The following is a 20,696-nucleotide window of genomic DNA, read 5'->3' as shown; positions in this document are numbered from 1 at the left end:
TGGACGTAGACCTGGAGACTCTGTGATATACATAGACCTGGAGACTCTGTGATATACGTAGACCTGGAGACTCTGTGATATACGTAGACCTGGAGACTCTGTGATGGACAGTTAGACCTGGAGACTCTGTGATATACGTAGACCTGGAGACTCTGTGATATACGTAGACCTGGAGACTCTGTGATGGACAGTTAGACCTGGAGACTCTGTGATATATGTAGACCTGGAGACTCTGTGATATACATAGACCTGGAGACTCTGTGATGGACAGTTAGACCTGGAGACTCTGTGATATACGTAGACCTGGAGACTCTGTGATGGACAGTTAGACCTGGAGACTCTGTGATATACATAGACCTGGAGACTCTGTGATGGACAGTTAGACCTGGAGACTCTGTGATATACGTAGACCTGGAGACTCTGTGATGGACAGTTAGACCTGGAGACTCTGTGATATACGTAGACCTGGAGACTCTGTGATGGACAGTTAGACCTGGAGACTCTGTGATGGACAGTTAGACCTGGAGACTCTGTGATGGACAGTTAGACCTGGAGACTCTGTGATATACATAGACCTGGAGACTCTGTGATGGACAGTTAGACCTGGAGACTCTGTGATGGACAGTTAGACCTGGAGACTCTGTGATATACATAGACCTGGAGACTCTGTGATGGACAGTTAGACCTGGAGACTCTGTGATATACGTAGACCTGGAGACTCTGTGATGGACAGTTAGACCTGGAGACTCTGTGATGGACAGTTAGACCTGGAGACTCTGTGATATACGTAGACCTGGAGACTCTGTGATGGACAGTTAGACCTGGAGACTCTGTGATGGACGTAGACCTGGAGACTCTGTGATGGAGGATATTCTACAGAATCATTTTTATTTCTATTCAATGAAATTAGCACCAACATGCCTCCAAGGAAAGATTATAAACCCCAAGAAGTCCTTGAGAAAAAAAATCTAACTTTTGAATACTTAGCTGGGGGAAATGCCGTGTGCTAGTATTTGCTAGTTGTACCTGAGTTATATTTATTTAACAAATTAATTATGAATGGTGTGCCATGCTTATATTAGTATGTTAAGGCTAGTGTAACAAAATACCACAGACTGTGTGGCTTAGAAAAAATTTGTCCATTCTAATTTTGATGACTATAAGTCCAAGGTTATGGTGCCAGTAGATCTGACTGTTCCTTGTTTCTTTGGCTTATAGACAACTACCATCCCACTGTGTCCTCAGTGGTCTTTCCTCTGTGTAGAAGAGTCCTGGACCTTCTTTCTATGCCCACATGTCCTCCCTTTTGAGGGCATCAGTCATATTGGAGGAGTACCCACTTCAGTGTCACAGCTTCAAAAGCTCCATCTCCAAATATAGTCAGGTTCTGTGGTACTCACGTGCTGAGGTGTTGGGGGTTCGGACCTTGACACATGATGTTGGTGCCATGTTCACCCCGTAACACTGTTAGCAAAGATTCTGAGCACAAGTGCTTCTTGATGCTGATACATTTGATAAGGCAGTTTGCAACTTTAAAATTGCTCTGTGTAAAAGAAAGAAACGAAAGGCAGAGTTTAGTATTGATATAAGTAACACATGTGTGAACTTGGAGTCCAGTTTTCTAACATTGTAAAAGTGATAAGCAATTTCTATATTATTTTTTATTCTACAGGTAATTTAAATATATCACCAAATGCACATATAGTTTTAAAAATAGATGATTTTAGTCTTATCACATTAATAACATTTGTAAATTATAGTTGGTTTAAAAAAAACTTTTCTATCTTTTCATAGGAAGCAGACAGGCCAGATTTTATTTGATTCAAAGTAGTCAGTTCAGAATAGTAATTTCTGCATACCCATGTCTCAAATCATTCTACCACGTAAACCATGTACTAAAGACCCAGAGACTTATGGGAAATGAAGGCACAGCACCCCAAACCATTGTCAGTAACTCTCAAAAGGATAAAACCTAACAAAAACAGCAGTGTAGTTTCAGACCTGCCAGATGGCCCAGAAGCACAAGTACGTGGTTAACCTTGGAGCTTGGGTTGGGGTGTGGACTCGGGCTTTGTTGTGTGTGTGAGTACGGGAAGGATGTCAGGATGCAGGCACTGTGAAGTTGGAAGGAGAGCAGCTCTGACTTGTGCATGGGCACGGCTCACGTGATAAGCTCCCGGAGATGTTTGGGGAGTGAATGTATTTTGAGTGTTCCTCATGGCTTGAATTAGTAGGGTGGATTTTCTTTGTTCATCTTGAGTTTCTCGCACATGAGATGAACAAGAAACACACAGTTCTTGTAATGCTCAAGTTGTTGCTTCATGTGTGAAGTACATCGCTTCTCATTTTTATTTTTTGTAAGTATTCAGAATTTGACAGCCTAGTATTTGAGTGCTACATAACAGTCCAAGTGGCTTGGTAAGTTAAATTTTCTAGGCTAATGAATAAGTGTTGAAGGTATAGAACAAGATGTTTTCTGTGAGTCTAATGCTTTATCCACAGAAAGACATCAGTTCTTCATTTTAAGCACACACTGTTCCTTCAGTGGCCACCTAATATTTTATTTTCTGTTACTTATTTATTCTTCAGAAATTGGGCTCCATGCTATCCAGCTTGACCTTGGCCACCTTGTCCTCTCTCCTTTATCTCCCAAAGCTCTGGGATGCTTGCACCCACCATACCTGGCCCTGCCTTTTGGGATTGCTACAACACCATTAATCCCTACCCTAAATCAGGAAAAGACCATCAGCACCCAGTGGTTGGTTGTATTGGGCACCATTCCACTCCACCTGTTGCATCTAAGAACTGGCTGTTTTACTCCAAGTTTAACGGCTTGTTAAGCTCCTGGAGAATCCTAAGTCTTTGACTCCCTCTGGTTTGTTCAGTAACCATGATGCTAAATGAAGTGGTTTTCTTTTTGTCATTAGAACCCAGTTCACTTTAAGAATCCTCAGTTCCACTCCCTGGAAATGGCCAAATGACCTTTGTCTTAACACAGTTCCCGTTCCCACCATGTTCCTTCTCCATCTCTGCAGTAACCTATAGTTCCTGGGTGTGTTGAGCACATCATTTTGTTTATCGTGTGTGTCCCAGGGCTGACTACATGGAAGAGTGAATGGAGTACGCCTGGGGAGGCTGTACCTGTGTCCTGGTATACAGGTTTTCCTCTCGTTGCAGCTAAATTAGATAATTATTAGGTATTTGGGTCACTTGACTTTAATATTATAAATCATGCCTGTACATTACAAAATTTTTACAGTGTGATAACAAATGTTACTTTGTGGATCAAACATCCCATACCTTCTCTGATTTTTGTTTTCTGCCATAAGCAGTCTTTAAAAATAAAAGTAACTAGCAACTCTGGTATTGAGAGAGATTGTTATTTCAAGGTACAATACAGTAGTGAAATCCTTACAACTTTGTTGTAAGTTCTAAAGTTATTTTTGAAAATTTCTAATATTTGTGTTGCCGACATGGAACAAACGGAGCAGGTGGTTTCTTTAAGGCAGTAAGGGAATACTTATGCGTGGCATATTGGTTATGGTCTCAAAAGTAAGCAGTTCTTAAGACTTCCTTTCTCTTTGTAGGACCTCTTTGTTGTTCGGCATGAGCTGGCTATCATGAGACTAGCTGCCTTTATGGGCATTACCATGTTAGTTGGAATAACTGGACTCTTCTACACACAGCTGATTGGCATCATCACAGTAAGTATATCTTCAGTGTAAACTGACATGTACAAACAGATGTGTAACTGTGGACCTGATTCTAAAAACTTATGTGACGTTTACAAGTTAAAGGAGAATATTGCCTACAGCTGTTAAGTGTGTGTAAAGTATACATAAATTTTGCATCCCTCTTAAAAATGAGCAGAGTATTTTTATATGACAACAGACCTTATGCATACAGTCTTATTGATGGCATATACTTCTAGTGTTAGCATCTAGCATGTAGTCATTTTTCTAATCTTATTTCCTTTTATAACACACCAATCATTTTTCCTATGTTACAGATAACACTACTTTTTCTTTTAAAAATTCTTTAAGAATTCTTAAAGATACAACTGCTAAGACAAACATTTTATTAGTAATTAAACCATTTCTTGGATGTCCTAATTGATTTATTGATGTTCAGACTAACTTACTAAGTCATCACTATTGAGTCTGTCTGAAAGACTGTCAGCTCCTCCTCTTATATTTGTCATAGAACAATGTCTTGAGGGATGGCAAGTCTACTTTGACATTTCTCTACATTGGATGCAGTCATTTTTCATACCACTTAATTGGAACAATTAGAGCAAACACTTGGCAGTGTCAGGTACTGTTCTTTTCATGGGTGCATTTATTGCATGTGTTTCTTAGACCAGTTTGAGGATATGGCAGAGAGGCTATGAGAGATGAGACTTACTGTACTGTCAGTCATTTTTTAGAGCAATCATCCTCAGATCCTTTTATCATAACAAAAGAGATTTTAAAAATGAGAAAAATCGTAAGGATTGGAAAAAAGAATAGTCCATTGGAGAAAATGTATGTCAACTAGTCTTTCTTAAATATTATGGAAAGGAATATAATTTGACTTAAATTGTTGGAAGGTCAATTGTCAATGCCTATCATAATTTAAAATGTACATTCCCTTTGACCAACCTTGTCAAAATAACCTTGTAGACGTTATATATTTGAGTGTATGTATGCATGCTCAAAGGGGCTGCAGCATTGTATTCTGTTTACCATCGATATTGCATATGTTCATTTAAGTGCCTACCAACATATAATGAATAAACAAGAAAACCTCAACACCTACCACTAAACAACGTATTCAAGAATTGTGGTACTGGCCTGGGGATGGATGGATGGATGGACTAGAATTGAGAACTATACAGCCCCTTGCTGTCTATAGAGAATTGGTTTCAGGATGCCCTATGGATACTAAACTTCACAGTAACTGTTAAAATCCCTTATTGGAATAGCATAGTATTTGCACATACATCTTTTATATATTTTAAATCATTTCTAGATCCTTTATAATACCTAATGCAATATCAATGCTATGTAAATTGTTGCCATACTGTACAAGTTGTTTAGGGAGTTAAAAATGTAGACTGTGCTTAGGCTTCATCTCTGGATACTTTCTGGACACCTTTTCATCATATCTGCATGCACAGATCTCTGCACTGTGAGCTAGTGTGAATTTGGAGATAGCATTAGAGCAATGGAGATGTCACAGGGATTGATTCATCTCCCTACCCTTGTGCCCCCCCCCCCCCCGTCCAAAAGGATATAATTTCGTTAGGGAGAGCTGGGAGTTTCATAGCTTGAATGTGGGTCTATTTAATAATAAATGGGCAAAACAAATGCTGGCTCCTATACTTTTAGCTAAGATTTCATAGAAGCAGGGTTCCAATTTTAATAATTATTTTCCCATTGTTTTCTTTGACCTGGGATGAGTACTCCTCCCCCCATAATTTCATTTCCAAAATTAAAGGACTGTAACACAGTCAGGCATTTTAGTAAACTGACGAATCTGAAGCAGAATTTTAAGGGTTTACTTTATTTTCACATTTGATTTAAATTAGGCTTTAAATGTATGTGTTGTGCACTGTAACTGAATTGAAAGTCATGTTTACAAAAGCAGTTGGCTTTGATGCAGTTTTCTTTATCTAGGAAACAAGTTAGCTTAGCAGCCCTCACTAAGACTTAGCTCTTTGCTCTTGTATCTGAATGAAGTAGACAGCGATGCTCTTATTAATGTAATTGACATCAGAATTAGGCTCAATAGTCCCAGGCAGCAAGAGGGAAGTCCATGCTGGTGAGCCCCAGTGTTGACAGTTTGGGTTAGTCGGACTGATCCTGTTACCATTGACAAGAAGCCTAACAGCTGGCCAGTATCCCTGGGGATGTTCTGACAGGGACCTGCTGCCTGCTGTGATGCTCCTCTGACACTTTGTCTAAATTATGTGTGCAAGCATTTCCGTTTCCTGGGCAGAGGAGTTTGTGCACTTGTGTGAGCTCCTGATGTCCTCTTTGGAGCGCAGTGCATTTGTTGCTCAGTGCGGTGAAGCTCGGTATGGTGAGCTGCAGCTTTAATAAAGCTAAGTGATTGTTGCCTTGGTCTCACAGATGTTCTTGGATTCTAGTTGAATACAGAAGATAATTTTTAAAATCTTTACAGAGAAAATATTTCTCCTTATACCTCCAACCCTTGTTTGATTTGCATCAATATTTGCCTGAATATAGAATGAATTATTAGTACATGGTGACTATGGTGGTTTGCAGTAGAATGATTCCTATAGACTCATATATTTGAATAATTAGTCATCAGGGAGTGGAACTCTTTGACAGGATTGGGAGGATTGGGAGATGTGGCCATGTTAGAAGTGTGTCACTTTGAGCTTTCAGAAGCCTGTGTCAAGCTCAGTCAGTCTGTTTTTGTCTCTGTCTCTCTGTGGATCAGCATATAGAACTCTCAGATATTTCTCCAGCACCATGAAGGTTTGTGTGCTGCCTTGCTCCCCACCATGTTCTTCTGCAAACGTAAGCAAGCTCCAATTAAATGATTCACTTTTTAAGAGTTGCCGTGGTCCTGGTTACAGCAGTAGACCTGTAATTAAGATGGTGACTTAATTTTCACTGGAGTTAATCATATGCAATGAAAATTATCTCATGTTCAAAATGTTAAATCAGATTAAAGGAGGTTAGCTATTAAGTAAGATTTTATTGATCAGTTAATAGATTTTCTTGCTTTTTAATATGTATTCAGAAATATAGACTTGGAATTGTCGATCTTTATAATTGAGTTTTGCCAAATATCAGTCAATCAGTGAATTCATGTAGTCTGTGTGCAAATCATGCTTAGCATACTTAGCTGCAGCCAGCACTGAACATCTTTCTTTAATGGGAGATCTCTGGCATTTTTGCTTTCCTTTCTAAGAGGTGTGTGTGTGTGTGTGTGTGTGTGTGTGTGTGTATTTCTAATACAGCCTTTCCAACTGTAAAATTATGTGACACATCTCCTTAATACTCCTAAAACTATTGCCCAAGTTTATTATGTTTCTTAGATGCTTTTCATGTTCTATGTTAACATTGGATATATTTCTTTGTATGTGGATGGTAAGAATTTTATAGAGACTAGTTTCTCTTTTTTGTAGTAATCACAATTATGTGTGGAGGTGAATAACTTGTGTAAATGTGTTTCTGAGCAGAAGTGTTTCTATACCTCACTTCCTCTTTACTCAGTGTGATTTGTTCAGGGACTGCATCAGACAGTCAAGTGAATGTAAAAGCTGAAAACAATTTGTGTTCTGATAGTGCTTACAGGAGATACTTAGTGCATAGACTTCTTAGAGGGCCGTCACTCAATGTAGAGACAGTTTATGTGCTGTGTTGCTAAACATACTGTGTTATTGTTAGTAGGCATTTTTCTGAGAAGTTGATTTCATCAGCTCATGATCTAAATTCACATGCATAGTAAGGTTAGAAGACACGTAGATTTTCTATGTATTGACTTTTGATCTTTGCCAAATGAAGCTAATTGTCTCTCACACATTCTGTTGGTTCATTGGTGATCTCCCAAGCCCTAATCCCAAGGCACATTCAGTTCCCTAACTCTGTGTCTACTATTGAGAACCAGAAACCTCATCGGATGTCTAATTTTGATGTTAAAATATGAAAGCATATGTTTGGGTCTCACTTGGAAGCATAGATTTTCAGTTCTTTCAGCTGTTTTGGTAACTGTGAAGTCACCAATACAACACCTTTTGCACAGTCACCCTCTGTGATCTATGTGTGTTCACAGTCACCCTCTGTGACCTATGTGTGTTCACAGTCACCTTCTGTAATCTATGTGTGTTCACAGTCACCCTCTGTGACCTATGTGTGTTCACAGTCACCCTCTGTGATCTATGTGTGTTTACAGTCACCCTCTGTGACCTATGTGTGTTCACAGTCACCCTCTGTGATCTACGTGTGTTCACAGTCACCTTCTGTGATCTACGTGTGTTCACAGTCACCCTCTGTGATCTATGTGTGTCTGTGTGTTCACAGTCACCTTCTGTGATCTATGTGTGTCTGTGTGTTCACAGTCACCTTCTGTGATCTATGTGTGTTCACAGTCACCCTCTGTGACCTATGTGTGTTCACAGTCACCCTCTGTGATCTATGTGTGTCTGTGTGTTCACAGTCACCTTCTGTGATCTATGTGTGTTCACAGTCACCCTCTATGATCTATGTGTGTTCACAGTCACCCTCTGTGACCTATGTGTGTTCACAGTCACCCTCTGTGATCTATGTGTGTCTGTGTGTTCACAGTCACCTTCTGTGATCTATGTGTGTTCACAGTCACCCTCTATGATCTATGTGTGTTCACAGTCACCCTCTGTGACCTATGTGTGTTCACAGTCACCCTCTGTGATCTATGTGTGTCTGTGTGTTCACAGTCACCTTCTGTGATCTATGTGTGTTCACAGTCACCCTCTGTGATCTATGTGTGTCTGTGTGTTCACAGTCACCCTCTGTGACCTATGTGTGTTCACAGTCACCCTCTGTGATCTATGTGTGTTCACAGTCACCTTCTGTGATCTATGTGTGTTCACAGTCACCCTCTGTGATCTATGTGTGTTCACAGTCACCTTCTGTGATCTATGTGTGTCTGTGTGTTCACAGTCACCGTCTGTGATCTATGTGTGTTCACAGTCACCGTCTGTGATCTATGTGTGTTCACAGTCACCGTCTGTGATCTATGTGTGTTCACAGTCACCTTCTGTGATCTATGTGTGTTCACAGTCACCCTCTGTGATCTATGTGTGTTCACAGTCACCTTCTGTGATGTATGTGTGTTCACAGTCACCCTCTGTGATCTATGTGTGTTCACAGTCACCTTCTGTGATCTATGTGTGTTCACAGTCACCCCCCTCTGTGATCTATGTGTGTTCACAGTCACCCTCTGTGATCTATGTGTGTTCACAGTCACCCTCTGTGATCTATGTGTGTTCACAGTCACCCTCTGTGATCTATGTGTGTTCACAGTCACCCTCTGTGATCTATGTGTGTTCACAGTCACCCTCTGTGATCTGTGTGTGTTCACAGTCACCCTCTGTGATCTATGTGTGTTCACAGTCACCCTCTGTGATCTATGTGTGTTCACAGTCACCCTCTGTGATCTGTGTGTGTTCACAGTCACCCTCTGTGATCTATGTGTGTTCACATATTACTATGTGTAGTAATAAGGGGCGGCGGCGGGGCTGCATCCCCAACACCCAGCCGCCTGCCTGGCTAGCTTATTCCCCGAAATAATTACACAGACACTGTATTCTTTTAAACACTGCTTTGGCTCATTTCTACCTAGCATCTTCTAGGCTAACTCTCCCACCTGGACTAGCCCATTTCTTATCATCTGTGTAGCACCGCTCTTACCGGGAAGATTCTAGCCTAAGTCCATCCTGGGTCGGAGCTTCAGAGCTTCATCGTGTGTGTCTGCCCAGGAGCCGGGAGCATGGCGGACGTCTGCTCCCGAGAGGAGAGCTGTGGAGTCTGACCTCACTTCCTCTTCCTCCCAGCGTTCTGTTCTGTTTACTCCACCCACCTAAGGGTGGGCCTATCAAATGGGCCTAGCAGTTTCTTTATTGCTTAGCCAATGAAATCAACAGATTGATATGACACTCCCACATCAGTCACCCTCTGTGATCTATGTGTGTTCACAGTCACCCTCTGTGATCTATGTGTGTTCACAGTCACCTTCTGTGATCTATGTGTGTTCACAGTCACCTTCTGTGATCTATGTGTGTTCACAGTCACCTTCTGTGATCTATGTGTGTCTGTGTGTTCACAGTCACCCTCTGTGACCTATGTGTGTTCACAGTCACCTTCTGTGATGTATGTGTGTTCACAGTCACCCTCTGTGATCTATGTGTGTTCACAGTCACCCCCCTCTGTGATCTATGTGTGTTCACAGTCACCCTCTGTGATCTATGTGTGTTCACAGTCACCCTCTGTGATCTATGTGTGTTCACAGTCACCCTCTGGGACCTATGTGTGCCTATGTGGTTTCTTTGTATGTGTGTGGACATCTTTGCTCATTTATTAAAGACCTTGCCATGTAGCTGGTTACTCTATATAATTAGATGAGTAAATGAACAATGGTTTATATACTTTCAAGTTTTTGTTTTACGAATGGATTTTAAACCCCTTTTGGTTGTAGGATTACATATATATCCTTAGTCATTTTATCTTTCATTATAAAGTCCTATACACATAATTTGAATAACTGATATATTGAAATACTCTTTTTAAGCATGAGGAAATGCTTAATAAAAAATAAAAATGAGGATTCTTCAGTCATTGAAGAAGTTTTAATACATATTGATCCATTTAAACCTCACAAAAACTTAGGAGGTAAGCATTCCTACTTGGTAGTTGAGATATAGAGCTTTAATTTCTTACCAATTTTATGTAGCCAGATGATGGTTTGATGGAGAAAAGCAGAGAAGTCATTTTGGAAAGAGGTTTCCAGTAGCTATAAATGTAAAACCTGCCTCTGCACTATTGTCCTGTTCTTGATGAAATGTTTATGTCAACTTCACATTCCAAATAAAAGACACAGCTGGTCCTCTGTTAGCGATGGATGCTGAGGAACCGCCCATTTCTAGAGTAAACCGGTGAGTCCTGGGGGCAGGGATGGTTAGGAGGGTTCCCTGCTTTCACCTTGAAAAAAATTAAAACTAAAAAATTACGCTATTTCTGATTTGCCGAGTTAGTTCAGTCCTGCAGACATATACCAAAAACTTTATCCTGCTAGTGCTTTTGATTCTAAAGTTAAATGGAGGTCAGAGGTTGTACTGCTCTTGCAGTGATCCCAAATTTGGTCAGAGTACCTCCATGGGATGGCTTGTAACCACCTATAACTCTAGCCCTGGGGATCTGACACCCTCTTCTGGCCTCCATGAGCACCTCCATTCACGTGCATACCTCCCCTTTGCCACCGTACACACACAACATATAACTAAAAATAAAATAAAAAAATTGAATGTACTGTTGTTTCTGTACTAGTTAGCAATCAAATGAAGCTCATAATGTTAGAACTCAGAGACAGAGCAGGTATATGATCATGAACTACAAAAACTTCCCTGAAAAGTGTTTCCAAGGCTATATTAAGTCAGCATCGAGTCGTAAATTAGGTAGCTGTGTGCAGCATAGAGGCCTAATAGCCAAGGAAACCTACGAGAACAGAGTTGAGGTGCCTGTGGAAGCTATGGAGCTGTCTTCAGGGGTGTGTCTCTGATGGCACCTTTCCTCTCATCAGGTCTTAACGTCTGGAATGGTAAGAAAGTCCTTTTGGAAACTGTTCCAGAGTGATAAGGACTCTTCTACCTCCGAAGACAGTTAATGGAACCAGATGGACTGTTTGTCCTTTATGTGTTGTTCAGTGTGTCTAAGGCCTCTCTCCCATATGTTCTTTTCCCCACAGCACAGCATATGTGTCCCAGTGTGGTAGTTGGTGAGAGTGGACTCACAGGAGAGCGTTATCAGCTTGCTGTGCTCAGGGCCTGGCTTCTCAGCCCTGCTAGCCTGTTAACCAAGAAAGCTATGCTGATAAGTTCTTGCTTTTCATACTGCACTCCATTTCAGTTTTCCAGTGAATCTATCACTCTTCTGCTAAGAAATCTTTTTCTCTCTGTTCCAGACACAGTCCAGTTGCAGCCAAACATAATTTTACACAGAATCTGAAAGATCCCTTCTTACACCAAAATTATCCATAAAGAGAAGACAGCAGGCATACATGCAGGCAGAACACTGCATACATAATAAATAAATAACTCTTGTTTTTTAAAAAAAATGGAGAAAACAAAGTTTTGACAGAGAGAGTAGGGATGATAATACCTGTCTCTGAAAATCTTGCTGGGTTTACTTGATTTTTTTAAAAGTGAACTCCAGTTTTTAAAACAGTGAGGCATCCTCTTGTATTGCTCAGTTGTACAAGCTGATTGGAGGATTAGATGTTTTGATCATGAGATCATTCCGGGTATAAACATTTCTCAGAACTAATTGTAGCAATGCCAAGTAAATATGTGATTTTCACGATCTTGAAAGAATGGTTTGTTTGGTAGCTATCTGAGGCTGTATGTTGTATTCTATCCCTTTTGTAGCGCTTGTCGTGTTAGTCTTCTCCCCTAGTGCCACTGGAAGGGTTGAATATTTTCAGTATGCTTATAAAAATCCTCACATTTGTCTATATTGTAAAACAAACAAACAAACAAACAAAAACCCCCAAAAACAAAGTAGGCCGAGTTTAGCAGTTGTGGGTAGGATGGTTTTCCTTCTCCTGCAGACGGGGTCTGTCCTGAGCAGTCGGGCTTGCTTGTGAATGGGAATGTCTGACTCTGACCCCTGCTTGCTGCTTCCAGAGTGAGAGCTCGCTGTGCTCTGCTGTGCAGGTAGAGACTGTGCTGTGTCTGTGTTGATAGTATTCTGGATGCAGAGGTAGAGAGGGGAGCATTTGTTGTTCAAGAGAAAACAGTGGCTTAGTTCGGGCAGCCTCCCAGCGCCTATTTATAGCTCAGTAAACAGTTCATCCTGCGAAAGACATTTAAGGAGGAGTGTTGTCTGTCTCCTGAAGCTGTCCGAATACTTAAAAGGTTTCTCTATATGAAAACTAAATTTGGATTCTTTAAAGTTGTTTCTTTTCAGAACCACAAGTAAATTTACTCAGTATAGATTCTGTACAGTAAAAGTTGTCCCCAGGATTAGTGGTGACAGTAGATGGACCCCGCCTTGCCTGTCCTCACGTAGCTTTCAGGTGTAAAGATGTCAGCGGCTGCATTTCAGGGTTCTCAGCAGTTCTCAACACATGGGTTGTGAGCCCCTTCACGGGAGTCGAATACCCAATATTCTGCATATCAGATATTTACAGTATGATTCTGAAAGTAGCAAAATTACAGTTATGAAGTAGCAACAAAAATTATTTTGTGGTTGGGGTCAGCACATGAGGAATTGTAGTTAGGGTTGAGCACCACTGCTCTAGACATAGCGTGCAATGACTTTGTCCTCCTTCCCTCAGCACTTTGGTGTGGGTTCCTTCGCTGTCACGTTACATGTCCACACCCTGAGACATTACTTAAATGATATATCCACTCCTGCATAGATGTGAGCCTGAAGCCCAGCTTTCCTCTAAATTCTTAAGAAATGTTCTCATATATTTGTAGGCTGTGTTTTCATTTAGAATAAGTAAAATATTGTTTAAAGAGGAAGTTATGCAGTACAATAAAAAAGAAGCTTATTTTCAACAGAATTGTCAAATGCCATCAACTTCAAGGCATAATTAAAAAAAAACTATGTATATAGAAGAAGTAGCAAGTCTGCCACTTTTTTTTTAACACATCTTTAGAAAACTCTGTAAATAAAACTATTGTTTGTTCCTAGTCTTCTAAAACCAGATTTACTTCCCCTGTTTGAGGCTAGCTGCTTGTTCAGCATATCTGACAGTCATCATGAATGTTCATCTAGCATGGCTAACTGTAAAGGGCTGTGGATTAGCACCACTAAAGGAACTTCTGTATTTCCATGAATAGTTCTGATTAATATTGTTATTTTCCAATGTCTGTCATGTGTGAGTTAGTAAGGTCAAGTTTGGGGAAAAGGCAAAAATTTATCTAATATTTTTGCACTATTGCTTTAAAATGTGCTCACACTCTAAATTTTTACCTAAATGTAAGATTGTGCACTCGTATATTGGGTGTTTGGATCTCATAACAGTTTGGCAGTATAGTTGGTAGGTCCTCGGTTACTACAGTTTGCGTCGGCATTCCCAGACACCGTCTTCTGCTGAAATGCTTTCCTTCTAGGCCTGCATTACACCCTTGTTAAAACACCCTGAAGAGATTGTATTGTTGTAAAGATTTGGTTTGCTTGTTGGGGAAAAAAGAAATGTTTTATTTTCTAACTTGTATTTTTATATTAAAAGATGTTGTAACATGATCAATTTATGGATTGGCTTATTGAATTTTGTTATTTATAGAAATCTATAAAACCCAGAGTCACTACTACTCTCTGCATCTTGGTAGTTCTGTATTCCTTGATGGGTTTCATGTGTTATTTGATATTCATTTATTTTTAATACATATTTGTAGACAGTTGATTTGAATGGAAATAATTAGGCTTTTAGAGAATTACCAAGCAATCAGGTGTCCTCAGAGGTTACAACTGAATGAAATGGTTCTCCTAGAGGGTTTTGATACTTTCGTAGTTCAGTAGTTTTTTTCACATGATGTTGATTTTATTTCCCTAAGGGGACTCCAGGTTGTAAAGATATACAGACTTGTTAAATCTTTAGAATATTTTCTGAATAGACATAAATATTCTGTAAGACAGAAGTATTGTTATATATGAATATAATTTTTCTATTTTTAATAGGATACAACATCTATTGAAAAGATGTCAAACTGTTGTGAAGAAATGTAAGTATAAAGTCTATAATGATTTTATTTAAAAATAAAAACAACTGATCATCTTTGAGAAATGTGTGCATATGTTAATAGTAATGATGGCTTTTTTTTTTTTTTGTGCCCCATCTGAGACCCAAGCTAGACAGGCATATCCCAGTCTTACAATAGGGGTCTTTCAGCCATCAGAGTTTTTAAACAAAATAAGTACTGATAACTCCAGTTTTCTGACTCACAGAAGTAAGTTAAATTATTTGTCGTAAAAGTACATCAAAAGAGATTTGCTACTGTGTTGTTGACACATATTCTGTTACCCCGAGCTCCTCCTCTGCTTCCAAAGTTACCGTGGGTTGATTGACGATGCAGATACAATATCTGCTCTGCAGAGCTGAAGCTCAGCTGCAGGCCACATGGAAAGAAAAGCTGTGTTTGTGATGCTGGGACACAATGCATCCGAGTCCAGTAATGGATCCCCAGCCAACCTGCATTGTTTTAGCTGACTGAAGTGCACCATGGGAGTGCTGTCTTTCACTAATAATGCTGTCTTCTGTAGATCACGGCCCCGAAAGCCATGGCAGCAGACCTTCTCAGAAGTTTTTGGCACTCGTTGGAAGATCCTGTGGTTCATTCCTTTCAGGCAGAGGCAACCACTGCGAGTTCCCTACCACTTTGCCAATCACGTCTAAACAGATGGATGGTGGGCACAGATGGGTCCTCCACGCTGGAAATGCGTTACAGGTTTATGAGAATAGAACTATGACAGTCTTCAGTCAATTAAAATCCACCCACCAATCTAGGCATCATAATGTGCCCCAGGCTTATTTTAATAGTGATCTTGATCCTGTTGTGGGGCTAATACAAGAGCTATATTTAAGTTTTAAAAGCATGTTTACTTTCAAATTAGCCTTTCACGGGGATTTCTTTAAATGCTTTTGTTACTAAACTCAAAAGGCAGTGATTGGGATGAAATAATTGTACATAAATTTCTTTCACTACTCACAGTATTTTAAATTTTAATTTATAAGAAATTTGAGGTGTTTAATGTTTACCTTTAAATAGTACTAACCAAATTTGAATTTAATTCTTCAGGTTTACAAAACTTGATATACTTTCTTAGATGTACATTTTCTTTTTTGAATATAAGTTAAAATGCTTTTCACTACTTCCTTTTCTATGTGCTGCAGGGTTTTTAATATGCAGTGTAGGGTGAGCAACAAAGGGCAGTTATTGCCTGGGAGCAGCTCTCTGATGCTTCCTTCTTCTTTCCTGCTCATCAAAAGCGAGATACGACACACGAGTGTAATGCACCAACTACTACCTTACTATAAAGGAGAAATTAATTTTCCCTTCTGCTGCAGTTATTGATTTCTGTTAGAATGTTTGCTCCCAGGAGAAATTTGTGACCAGTCAGGCATATATTCCTGTTTTACCCTAAGATTCTAGTGACTGAAAAGGATAGGAAGGTTTGCAATAATTCCAGTTACTTCTTCAAGTGCAGTTATATCAGAATGCAGATGTTTTAAAATGCTAGTATAACTGGATGGTATGTAATACACAGTATATAAAGGAATACTGTGTTTTAAAGTATGTATATTTTTACTTATCTGCCAGTAGATTTTACTGTGCACATTGAAAGTTTATATATTATATGATAAATACTGGTCAACTCATATCAAAGTTTAAAAGTAGATCATTAACGTTATATACCAGTAATCACCCAGATTGAAATTGAATTTTCATTGCCCAGTTATAATTTGCATCACTCTAGAGACATTTTATTAATTGCTGATGTCAGGAAATTATCTTAAAATAGAATGATCTGTGGTAGTGATGGTCCTTGACAAACATGGAATCTTTTTGTATGCGAAGAAGTTTTGTATGATTTCAGTTTTTTATTTAGAATACCGCATATCCACATGTATGAAAAGTGTGTGTGCTAGTGACCTTTCCCCTGAAAATGATATTGAACAAGTCTACCGTTCTTGAACCATATACACACTTTACTTTCAGGTAGTTGTGAAGTAAGGAATCATAGCTGGGAAATACTGAAACAGAGATTATTATTGTTAGCCAGTCAGCTATACTGTGACTAGTTCTTTCAGATACTGTAAATGTCTTATAAAATTTCTGAAGGAATAGAATAATCTCTTTTTGGAAATATTAATACCATATTTTCATGTTCTAATTATGTTTATTATTTAAAAACTTAGAAGTGACAGATGAAAATATTTATTGGTGCTAAGACATTTAGTAAGTTTAATATAAGAAATATTTATAAAGGTTAGGAAACATAAAATTTGTTTATTTTGGGCAAAGGGGTTGGATTTTGTGCAAGCTGACTGACTAAATTGGCTGATGATAGATTCTAAAAGGAAGTGGTGTATATATAATGTAGGGAGATACAAGTTGATGACTTCAGCTGTATGTATTCTGTTCACATAAGACCTGGAGCATTCATAGCAGAGCCAATGAAGGCCCAGTATGGAGCTTTGTAGACTTGCTTATACTTTTGGAGTAGCAATAGCTCTGACAAGAGATAATGGGGGTGTTCTCTTTCCCGTGTTGGGAATGTGTGGGTCTGGTTTTCTTAGGTTTAGGCACAATCTCTTCCCTTTGTCTGTACTCTCCCAGGTCCTGATATCCCTCAGCAGTTTCTTTCAGTTATTGGACTACAAACCAATGCACTAGTTTGAGCTACAGAAATGCTATTATTAATGTATTTACATAATCTATATTGCAGTACATCTATATATACTTATGCAGTATTGTCAAATGTTTATGTCTGCCCCCTCTAGGGGTTTGTAATCGTTACTGGATTCCTGGAGAAAAGCCTATTGGCCCCTTCCTAGGGATTAAGCTCCTGTGTTCTTCCTGCGCCCTCTTTTGGCTAATTGATGTAATTATTCTGGCTCTAGAGGCTTTTACTATCCTATTAGTGGGTTGTACCTTCACTCTGTGAACATACGAGAGGTACACACGTATGGGAATATCTGTATAAAAGTGTAAAGTTTTATGAAAATTGAAAATGAACGTGTTGGTGATGTTTCTCCTAGGTGAATTGCTTGGCTTCATGTATGTATATTGTACACTTTACTGTCAATCACAAATTTAGATTAGGACAAACTATTTCATACTTTACTTTAAGCCTTATTTTGGTAACTTGTTATCATTATGAAAACTTACTTTAAAATTACTATTTTATTATAGAACAAAACATTTATTACAATTACTATGGCAACCATATCATCCAGTGTGTTTTGCTGGATATCTAAAGAATACATTTAATTTTTTTTCAATTCAGTTTTAGAATAGTCCCACACATATACAGACTCAATTGCCTTAACATAATCAATAATTGATTATAACAATACTATTTTTTCTTTGCTTTTTAAAAAGCCTTCTCAGTCAGAGTTAAGTCTTTAGGTACATGTGTCACTCTGAATAACCGTGGGAATAACTCCATATGTGGAGTGGTGGAAAGCAGCTGAGCAGGAGATTTCCTATTAGTCTGCATATTGCATTGAAGGCTTTATTTGTAAGTTTTAGCCAAATGTGTGTCCAGTGACATTTTTACATTAGCAGAATCATTTCTTGGGCCTCCAGAGTTAGAGTGTTATTACTGGCTATAGTTACACTTGGTGAACAATTATAGGGTTGGGCCTGCAAGGTGGCTCAGTACATAAAGGGATTTGTTGTACAAGACTGAACCCATTTTAAGGTGAAAGTGAAGAAAAAAACAAAAACCAAACCAAACCTTATTCCACAGAGTGGTCCTCTGACCTCCACGACATGCCTCCTCCCTATCATCTCTCTCTGTCTCTGTCTCACTCTCTCGCGCGCACACACATACAAGTTTTAAAAATCTAATTGGGTGAACTTAATGTAGGCAATAATGGACTGAGTTCAGAGTCTTCTAAACATTAAGCAATCTGTTAAAGAGTCTTAGTTCTTTGGAACCAGACTTAGGTTTCAGATTACTAACTTAGGTGATGTTACATGAAAATAAAAGCACTATTTTGTTTAAAAAGTGTATTAAAATATTTTAGTTAATGTAAGAGAGCCATTTGCAATTGTAGCTAACACAGTATCTCTTTTTCAGAAGACAGTTTACTTAATAGTGATAAAGTATGGCTGGGGTGCCTCAGTGACAGAGTGCATGCACAAGACACCCTGGATTCTCGACCAGGGTAAGAGCGGAAGAGATGCAGAGGAGCTGAGTCCAATGTCTCAACTAACACCAGAGCATCTCACTAGTGTGTGGAGGTGGCTCCATTAAGGATGGCAGCTCATTCTAACCATTCTTAATCAGACTTCAGGTTACTTCCGTACAAGTAATTAACTGTTTTGTGCAAAAGATGTGTTAATTCTAAACATTAATCACAAAAACTCAAATTAAGAACACACTTCCAAAACAGGAGGTACAAATGAATTTAGATAAAAGCCAGATAGTTTTCTGTATTAGATCATGGGTAGTTGAATGTTCTTTCATGTATTGCTAAAAATCACAGTTTGTCTTGCAGTGGCTTAATATGGCACTAATATCCATTAGCATATGCTAATTTTTGTCTAGACTGTTCTCTGACTAGTTCTCTTGTATGTCATGTATAAGTAGATAACCTAGCTACAGTTCACTAAACTATAGTACTTCATTATGTAAATTTTGAAATGGACTCTACTATACATAGATATATTGGGAATTTATTACAAACATTATGTAATTTACTAATAGTTAAAACATTAGACTTTCATACACCTTTACTAATGCTTTGAAAATGACAAGTATTGGCAAATGTAGTTAGTAAGTCCTATAAACTTAGTGTGTTCTACTTGCTCGTATTAACCATGTAATTAACTAATGAGTGAGTATATGATTTAGTATCCACATCTGTTGCCTTCTGTTGCAGGTACCATGCTCGGAATTTATCTACAAATAAAAATTTTAGTATAATTTATGTTTAGCTGTTCTTAGATTCTATAATATTCTATAGCAGAACATGGGGAAAGATTAGAAGCTGTTTACTTGAAGTGTTTTATAACAGTATTGTGTCTGACTATATGAACCAATATTTAGCATTTACACTACCTTTGTGATGGTTTAACGTCAAGAAGTGACTTTTCTCACTTCTTCCATTATCTTTCTGCATTTTTTAAAACCAAAATTATTTTTTAAAAGCCATTTTGTTAAAACCAATAACATTTTTATCAGTTCTTTAGGTGTGGCAATATTACCCGCCAGTGATAATTTGGAACAAATTATTATTATTATTATTATTATTTGTAGACAGGGTTTTACTGGCTTTGAACTAAGAATCCTTCTATCTTCGCCTCCCAAGCTCTGGGATTACTGGCATATGCTGCTGTGTTTGGCTCAATGCTTAAAGTTCTTAAGTCATTGGTATTAGGTATTACTGATTCATTATTGTATCTTTTACTTTCCTTTTGTCTACCCTAGAGTTCAGGTACTAATGAGTAGCAAATAGCCAAAAACTTGGACAAAGAAAGTAGGGGACATTGGTAAGATAGAGAGAAGGCTGCATGGACATACATAATCAGCATCTCTGCAGAAGAGTTGACTAAGACTGGGTCCCTGATAGCAGAGACTCCCCTTGCCAGCTCCTCATTCTAGCTAGCACAGTGTTACTGTAAGAGCCCTTCGTTCTGGGGAGCATTTGGTTAGAGTTATTTAACCTCCTCTTATATGGCTCTTTCTCTTTAGCTGGCCATATGCTCTTTTTTTGGGGGGGGGGGTTCGAGACAGGGTTTCTCTGTGGCTTTGGAGCCTGTCCTGGAACTAGCTCTGTAGACCAGGCTGGTCTCGAACTCCCAGAGATCCACCTGCCTCTGCCTCCCGAGTGCTGGGATTAAAGGCATGGCCACCACCGCCCGGCTAGGCCATATGCTCTTGAGAGATTATTTTTAATTTTAGATAATTGTGTAGGATATATTAACCTGCATCATTTTTAGCATACACATGTTAAAATAACGTGGAAGTACAGGTGTGTAATACAGAGGAGAAGCGATAGTTTGAGAAAACTGGAACCTATTTAGGAGTCTCTTATGGCAAAAGAAAAATGCTGAGAAAATTCACCAGTTTAGGTATGAATTTCAGCAGAGAAAATCACCAGTTAGGTATGAAGGCTAGTTTACACTTTAAAGATTGGGCTCTTTTGCTGATATTGGGACCCTGGAGGTCTTCCTTGCTGTTGGCATTTTAATTCATTACCTCGTGTGTATACCGGTAGTGCTTTCCACACTTGCTCAACTGTTTAAT

General features: G+C 38.9%; 1 protein-coding gene across 5 annotated transcripts in view; it reads left to right on the top strand.

Moving 5' to 3' along the window:
* Zdhhc21 (zDHHC palmitoyltransferase 21) overlaps positions 1 to 19,377 on the top strand; it is a 55,636-nt gene extending 36,259 nt beyond the window's left edge. For 3 of the 5 annotated variants that reach the window (XM_075947082.1, XM_075947083.1, XM_075947084.1), the window contains 3 exons: positions 3,588 to 3,704; positions 14,397 to 14,440; positions 14,979 to 17,477. In XM_075947082.1, the coding sequence (XP_075803197.1) occupies positions 3,588 to 3,704; positions 14,397 to 14,440; positions 14,979 to 15,111 (294 nt within the window). In that variant the 3' untranslated portion in view covers positions 15,112 to 17,477. Of the gene's footprint in view, positions 1 to 3,587; positions 3,705 to 14,396; positions 14,441 to 14,978 lie in introns of all 5 variants that reach the window. The other 2 variants (XM_075947085.1, XM_075947081.1) reach the window with 1 other exon arrangement.
* The last annotated feature ends 1,319 nt before the right edge of the window (positions 19,378 to 20,696 follow it).

The sequence above is a fragment of the Microtus pennsylvanicus genome, chromosome 13 (genome assembly GCF_037038515.1).
Source record: "Microtus pennsylvanicus isolate mMicPen1 chromosome 13, mMicPen1.hap1, whole genome shotgun sequence".
NCBI lineage: Eukaryota > Metazoa > Chordata > Mammalia > Rodentia > Cricetidae > Microtus > Microtus pennsylvanicus.
Note: the sequence above shows the minus strand (reverse complement) of the source record. Positions and strands in the feature narration are given on the sequence as shown.